This window comes from Stigmatopora nigra, chromosome 15 (assembly GCF_051989575.1).
Source record: "Stigmatopora nigra isolate UIUO_SnigA chromosome 15, RoL_Snig_1.1, whole genome shotgun sequence".
Classification (NCBI taxonomy): Eukaryota; Metazoa; Chordata; class Actinopteri; order Syngnathiformes; family Syngnathidae; genus Stigmatopora; species Stigmatopora nigra.
The window spans coordinates 1,145,001-1,152,994 of NC_135522.1; the positions used below are offsets into that span (position 1 = coordinate 1,145,001).

General features: G+C 37.6%; 1 protein-coding gene across 6 annotated transcripts in view; it reads left to right on the forward strand.

Moving 5' to 3' along the window:
- Positions 1-5,697, forward strand: part of LOC144208635 (BAR/IMD domain-containing adapter protein 2-like) — a 39,037-nt gene extending 33,340 nt beyond the window's left edge. For 2 of the 6 annotated variants that reach the window (XM_077734581.1, XM_077734580.1), the window contains one exon: positions 1,240-1,775. In XM_077734581.1, coding sequence (XP_077590707.1) covers positions 1,240-1,321 — 82 coding nt within the window. In that variant the 3' untranslated portion in view covers positions 1,322-1,775. Of the gene's footprint in view, positions 1-982; positions 1,776-4,333; positions 4,376-4,659 lie in introns of those variants that run through there. The other 4 variants (XM_077734585.1, XM_077734583.1, XM_077734584.1 and 1 more) reach the window with 4 other exon arrangements.
- The last annotated feature ends 2,297 nt before the right edge of the window (positions 5,698-7,994 follow it).

A 7,994-nucleotide genomic window follows, 5' to 3' on the forward strand; every position in this document is an offset into this window, starting at 1 on the left:
TAAGATTTTAACTTGACCAATTATCCATTCCATTTTTTTAACTTTCCCCAATGCATTTTTTCTGTCCTTTCAGTTTAATCGCCCCCCAAAAAAAACTCCTACCGTAGTCAACCTATTTTTCTATACATGTTTTTTTTATTTTTATTTTTTTATTTTTTTACTGAGCAATAGGAGAACCTTTTAAGTATTGCCAAGCTTGGACCATATCACCACTTGTCCGTTCCGTCTTCTGTCATCCTTGTATTTTTATTTAAAGGGGATGGGAGGGTTAAAAAAAATAACAATGAATCATCACCAAACTTGCACAACTTTAACACAGTTGACGTCACCATTTAAAAAACCGAATAGGTGACATGCGGTCTTAGTCTTGACTAGGAGTGGGCAAACTTTTGTGGGTCCCACATTGACTTAAAAAAAATTGCCAGATGGGCGGGGTCAGCACAAGATAGGATACATATAAAAAAAAGTGCATCCGTTAACAGTACATATGAAACAGAAACAGAAAAAAGGACTAAAATATTAACATACTCAACTCTCATCATTCAAGTAAAAACTATAAAGGACAAAGTAAAGTAAAAAGTATTAAGAAATGTTAAAATGTCATTTAAAAATAGATAGAGGGGCTGTAAAACACCAAAAACAAACAAGAGTGGACACAGCTACTGCCACTGGCTTCTGCATGACGCCGCCATCTTGGGGATTAAAAAAACATTATTTGGACAACGTTGTCGGGCCGGATTAAAAAGCCTAGCGGGCCATATGTGGCCCGCGGGCCGTAGTTTGCTTATCCCTGGTCTTGACACTAAACTTGTTTCTCAGGGGTGGTGTTTGGAGTTGTACAAAAAAAGGCATATGTCCAAGTCCTGTCTGTCCATATCTCTCTCTCTTTTTCTCCCTCTCTCTCTCTTTCTCTCTCTCTTTCTCTCTCTCTTTTTCTGAGTGTGTCCGACCTGGCAAGCTTCCTTCTCTCTTTGTTCCACAGTGACAGCCCTGATGGCAAATTGATTTCGACTGTGTGACAACACACTTTGTGACGGATAGCACAGGGGCCTCTCTTCCTTCCTTCCTTCCTTCCTCCCTTTCCTCTCCCCTCTTTTTCCTCCCTCCTCCCCCTCCTGTCTCTCTCTCTTTCCTCCCGCCTCCGCCGGTCTCATCCCTCCTTTTCTGTCCTCTCTCTCTCCCTTCCTCTGGCGCTTGACCCGGGCGCCGCCGCCACCACCTGGCCCGCCGCGGGGACAGTAGCGGTTGGTGGGTGGAGGATTGCGTTGAGAGCCGGGGCGGGGCCTACCTGCTCGGCGCCGTGCAGCGATACGGACTCTGAGCCACGCCACGCCGGCTGGGCGCCATTCTTCTTCTCTTTTGGGATCTTCTTCTTCCTTCTTCCTCTTCTTTTGGAGTTTTTTTTTTCTTTCTTCTATGTATGCGTTTCTTTTTTTTTCAATGCATGTACACCGTTGTTTTTATTAGTGGCGCTTTTTAAAAAAAATATAATAATTTTAAAAGATTTTAAAATGTATGAAAGATGAGCATACCTGTCAACACGAGGGTGGGGGGGGTGTTTTGCCAAATGCTAAATAAGTTTATTTCAATCGCGGAAGAAAATGTTATTTTTAAAAAATGTGATGTTTTTGATCAGATCAAAGTCATTTAGGGTGATATATAATCTTAAGAAATCAAAAAACATTAAGAAAATGCAATAAGGAAAGCTAATTAGAAAGGTTTCCTTATGAAATGTGGCTAATTACCTTAATATACTTAAACTTTTACGCATTTAAATTTTAGTGCGTGCCTGTAATACACATTAAGGTAATTTTTCTTTCTTTTTATGGTTTAATTTTTTTCAAATTCAATTTTAACATATATGTTCCATTTCCACAGTGTACTATTTGGAAATAAACTTGAATTGGATTTCCTACAAAATTTTATATTCTCTATTTACCATCAAAAAAGTTGCTATTTTTTGTTAGGCTGGAAACATAGTCGATATGTGGAGTGTTCTCTTTTACATGCTGTCCCTGAATGCACCGTGTGGGTGATGCTAGCTTGATTTAAAAAAAAGCAGTTGTGTAAATTTCACAATCTACCCGTTAAAAGTATTAAAATGCCATCCAAAATATGGACAAACCTTCCGAGTTGACAGGTATGCACTTGTGGGGTTGATCTTAATGGCCTTTATAGTTCCAAAAATCGCACACAGGTCAATCTTGGGCTGCGATTGGTCGCGCGTCAGGTCTTTTTTCTGTGCGGAGGGGGGAGATCACGTGAACACACCCCCTTGATGACGAAAATTTGTTCAGCCCATATTTGTATACATCTGCTTAAGAAATACCTGAATAGCACTCACATGCATGTATTCTTTATCCTCTGTAAAGACAAACTAATATTACTGAATCACAGTATTTATATTTTTTTTTGCATGGCTGTAAATCTCATAACTGATCATTTTTATGACTGCATATAAGAAAAAGAATATTTTATAGCAAAATATCAATTATGATCAGTCTTTTTTTAATAGTCTTTGACCAAATTCTGAACTTATTCCGATCTATTTTGTCCTCAAATTTAAATGCATAAATACTCAATTTTTAAAAATATTTTAACGATATTAAAAAGGAAAAAAAACTCTTCAAAGGGGTGTGTTCACTTTATGTACCGGCTGTGTTTCCTTTATTTTTTATTGGTTGGGAGAATGCGTCCGATGCCTTACACGCTGCTTTTGCTCCGCCCCTTAACCCCGAAAGACATGTGCAGGCATATCTATATTTAATCTCTTGCTAAATATGACTTATTCGTCCACCGAATTGCACTGTATTATTATTTTTTTTAAATTTATTTGGCGGGTGTAAGAGGAAATTTGGTCTTTGTGCAAAATCTCATCGCCTTTGGGTAACTGCTGTTGAAAGTGAGCAGCCATGTTGTTTTTCTTTGTTTTTTCCCCCCCTTTGGCAGCGCCTTTTTCTGATTGTAATTCCCCCCCAAGTGGCTCTGTAGTTTTTTTCTTCCAAACAATTGTTGTCCTTGTGTACGCAAAGACTGAATAGTTGTTTTTAATCATATGCATGCCGTGGAGGGATTTTAAAAAAAAAGAAAAAAAATGTGATTTCAAAAGAAAAAGGCCCTGAATGTATGGTGACTTTTTACAAAAAGGTATTCTAAATAAAAATATATCTCTATATATTAATAAATCGTGTGGTCTGGGGGGGAAATTTGTGATTTGCACGTGTTGCCATGCACGTTTTGGAATATTTTGGGGGAGTTGATGTTGATCCCAGCATGCTTTTGTGTCACTGTGAAAATCGTTAGTGTGTTTTGTGAGCAGTGTGATGGTTTCTCCAGCTTTGGATGGTTATTTGTAAGCACTTTTGTCGTCTTTTTGCAACTTCCAAACATCTTCTTTTTGGATGAGAATGTCCACGATGGCATGTAGAGCATGACGTGGTGCACTTTTTTTTGTGATGTCGTACTGTTGGCTCGGGCGTAGCCGTGTAAAGTGTCGCTGGTGGAAACCAGTTGTTCCAGTGTCAAATGCTAAAAAAGCTCTTTTTGTTGTCAATAAGCAACCAGAAGTCAGAAAACAAGTTATTTTCTTTCTTTCAACTTTTGACATTAGCTTTGCAATCTGTGTTCTATTTTGGGGGAATTTAAGATATTGATGCCAACCCTCCCTGTTAGAATAGGTTAGACTTTGCCGTCAAATTGAATTTTCTAAAATCTCCTTATTAACCATCTTTTATGGCCATATTTTCTGCAGAATTGGCGCCATAGTATTTAATTTTTGTGCCCGATTTTGGCGAAAGTGTCTTAAAATGTTACATAAAAACATTTTGAGACGCTTTTGCCAATCTTAAAAAATATATATATTTTTTACTTTGACTTGAACTTACCCAGATCCAAACCCAATTGAGATCAAAATGTCTTTTTTAAACTTATATTTTGGTTTTCACAATAAGCAACCTGAAACGTACATTTTTCCCTATGCCAATTTTAAAATTAACGTTTCTGAGATGAGTATTTTCATTCAAAACGACCAAAAACTAATTGTAAATATCAATTTGTTTACCAGCTCTCATTTTATGGCCACCTCTCGAACTAATTGATTGAAATATTGCTTATTTGACTTTAGCTGGAGTACAATTTGACCCTGGAACTACTTTAATTTGATAGTAGTTGTTGCACTATTTGGCTCATGTGATGATTATTTATTAGCATGTGGACTAACTAACCAGCATTGTGGTTTTTACTAACGGTGAGCTAACTAACTAACTAACTAACTAACCCACGAATGAAGGCCAAGGAAGCATTCCAACGAACAGGTTGTGTTTATACCTTCCAGTTTGGGTCCAGACTTGTCCCGCTTCTGAGGGAACAGGACTGCGTAAGTCCAAAAACTCATCCAATTTTTTTGTCTGGTTTCTTTTTCTTGCAGTAGAACGCCACACTTTTCTTTCCGTCCTGTTTTTTTAGAGTTTTTCTCAATCTTGCATGCTTATTGATTTTTGATTGGAGCATATCGTTGCTCCGTGCTTGCTAGAACGCTCAGGTGGTCACGCGGTGATTAAGTGGCGACTACTTTGGCTTGAAAAATGTCAATTTTTTTTAAAGAAAATTCTAATTTTTGCTATTTTTTGCCTTTCCCCACCCTTTTTTCTGTCCCTACAGTGACCGCTCCATGGAGGTGTTCCTCCGGCCCACCTTCAACGACGATCGATCTGCCACTATCTTCTACTAAAGGCGCAGTGACACATTTCAGCCGCTAGAGAGCACGGTTGTGTCGTTTTTATATTTTGTTGAGGGGAGGGGGGGCTTAAATGAGGAAAATTTGAATGAATTGTTGCTTTAGTTTTTCTCTTTTTTTCTACTTTAACTTTAGTCGTTAGTTTAATGACAAAAAAGTCAAATTTTAATGCAGGACAGAAATTTTAAAAATTAAAATCAATTTTTAGATGCCAATAATCAATTTACGAGACTAATTTTTATGAGATAAATTGACAATTTCGACCTAGTCACTTTTATTATTTGTTCAAAAATAATGTATTTTTAAGCATTATTTCATCATTCTTTTGCAACTATAAATACATTTATAAATTGTGTTCAAAGAAAAGATTGAAAATCATAACATGCATGAAAAGCATTATTTTTGTCATTACATATTGAGTAATATAACTTTATTCTTGTAAGACTGATTATTTTTTATATCAAGACATAGGAACGAAATGTACTGAGTCCAATTAAAGAATTAAGATTATACATAAATTGCAATAGTTTAGTGGATAGTCCAGATTATTGTGGGAATTGTGCCTTCCACTTTATTTTTGTTTTAAATATTGTTTTTGTTGCTTCTTCTTGTTCAGTTTGACCGAAATATGACTTTAAACAATAACGCTCTTTCTCTTTTTTTATGTCAATATCTAATAGAAAAATGAGATGACCTTCTAGTGCATACATTACGGCAGTGGTGTCCAAACTACGGCCAGTGGGCCAACACTGGTCCCTGTCCATATTTTTGAAGGCCCCTTCGCATTGGTGTCCAAATTGCGGCCTGCGGGCCAACTCTGGTCCTCTGCCCATTTTTGGGGGCCCCTTAGCAATTGCAGTGGTGTCCAAACTGCGCCATGTGGGCCAACTCTGGTCCTCTGCTCATTTTTTGTGGGCCCCTCCGTAGTGGTGTCCAAACTGCGGCCCGCGGGCCAAACCTGGCCCTCAGTCCATGTTTTTGGGGGCCCCCAGCAATTCAATTGGTGTCCAAACTGCGGCCCGCGGGCCAACTCTGGACCTCTGTCCATATTTTTGGGGGCCCTCAGCGATTGCAGTGGTGTCCAAACTGCGGCCCACGGGCCAAATTTTGGTCCCCTGGCAATATTTTTGGGGCTCCTTAGCAATTGCTAAAAATATCCCTGAATATGACCCACACAAGAAGCTTCAATTCAAATTTTAATTTAATTTGCTTTATTCTCCAAATTTGTTTTTGTAGTGTAAATATTAGTATGTATATATTTTTGGAATATCCTCATCTTTTTGGATTAATTTTATAACTCACTCACTTCCATTTACAATACTTAGTGAACCATCACTGCCGTTCCTCCCAGTCAAAGTAGATTGGACCTCTAAAGGTAAGATTTTAACTTTTGACTGATTTTGATCATTTATTTAACAAGTAAAAGTTAGCTTTAGCATTGTTTTGCTTTATATTTTTTTATTTTATTTTATTTAAGGGGGCCTTGGAGTAAAAGTTTGGACACCCTTGCCTTTAAAAATTATTTTTAATCGTTGACATTCTTCTTAGCTTTAAGGGAGTGGTACTAGATTATCTGATAAGACGCAGTATTAATATAGATTTTAGTCGTACTCGCTTTTTGGGGGGAATGTGAAGCAGAAAACCAACAAAAAAGACAAAATAGGAATCCAAATATCTGATTGGACGAAAGAGAAAGTGGCTTTATATTGAGGGCTTTTTATCAATCATGCTTTTATTTTCATTTGGGAAGCCAGTTTCCGCTACATTGTTTATTTTTCCTTCTTTTTTTTTTACTTTTATATAGATTTCAATGTCTTCATTTTTGGCTTTGTATGATGCACATTCTGTACAGAAAACATAAATTATCCCAATAAATCTCCATGGACACTCGTTACGTTGCTATTTTTCTTTTCCCAGATTCTCGTTAAAGGACTAAAACGGCGTTCTAACGAGGAATAATTGGAGCCAAAATGGAGGAGCAAGTATTTCTGTCTATTTGTACAATGGCGGCCAATGATTGGGCGAAAATACACATTTTTTCCAGACAACATTAACCGATGAAATGAGAAGTTTTGCGATATTTGTCACATTTTTTGAAGGTCTTGCTTGTTTTCAGCACGACGTAACGAAACTGGAACGTAGAAAAGAAGACATGGACGACAAAACTGTACATTGAGGACACGATTCCGCTGAAGAAAATGTCCCTTTGGTGTTCTATCGTTGGCGGTGAAGGATATGGATCGCATACTGAACAGCATCTATGCAGCGTATTGGGTATCAAAAGTCTACACACACTTGTTGTAATACCATTGTTTGTCCAAATCTACTTTTAAACTCTCTTAATGACGTTAAAAGATGTCTTCAATGGCAGGAAAGTGAAGCTAATGGTTAAAAAATGTATTTAAAATGTTTAATTATGTCAGCAGGAATTAATCTGGAACTTCAAGTGGCCCGAAAATGTCCTAAAATGTCAGGAAGTGACCCGTAAATGGCCCAAAGTCAACAGGAAGTGACCCGTTAATTACCCAAAGTCACCAGGAAGTTACTCGACAATCAGAGCTAAGCATCCCTTCTATTTCTTTGTTTTATTCATATTTTTCCATTTTTAATTTAATTAATTGTTGACCAAAAACTAAAAAAACATGTAAAAACATAATATAAAAATATATTCTACATGAATAATTAGGACTGGAAATTGCAAAGTAATGTTAATGATATATTTTAATATGACCAAAAACTTTTGCTCTGTAAATTCTACTTACTAATTATCTTTTTACAATCTGACCCAAACACGTGCTACTCAAAATATGGGATCTTGGGTCTTACGGCGCACCACCCTGAAAACACCCAATCCCGTCTGATCTTGAATGCTAAGCTAAGCTAACCTGGTAAGTACTCGAATGGGAGACTGTCTAGGAACACCAGGTACTGCAAGATCTTATGTTAGCAAGGGGAATTAGCTCAAATGCTATAGACAATGGACTGCTATGGTGGCCCATTGGAGTGGTTAGTGTGTCAGTCTTGCAGCCTCGCAGCTCTGGTGTCGTGGGTTCCAGACCTGGCCTGGGAATATCAAGTTTTGTAAGGTTATACAGAAAATGGTATTGCCAAGCCGGGTTGGAACCTACGCTCCCACAAATGTCAGGCTGTGAAGGTGACATACTAACCACCTTTACACTTAGTGTCTTGAACACTATCACATTTGAGCTAATTCCCCTTTGAGAACATAAAATCTTACAATACCTGGTATCTCCAGACC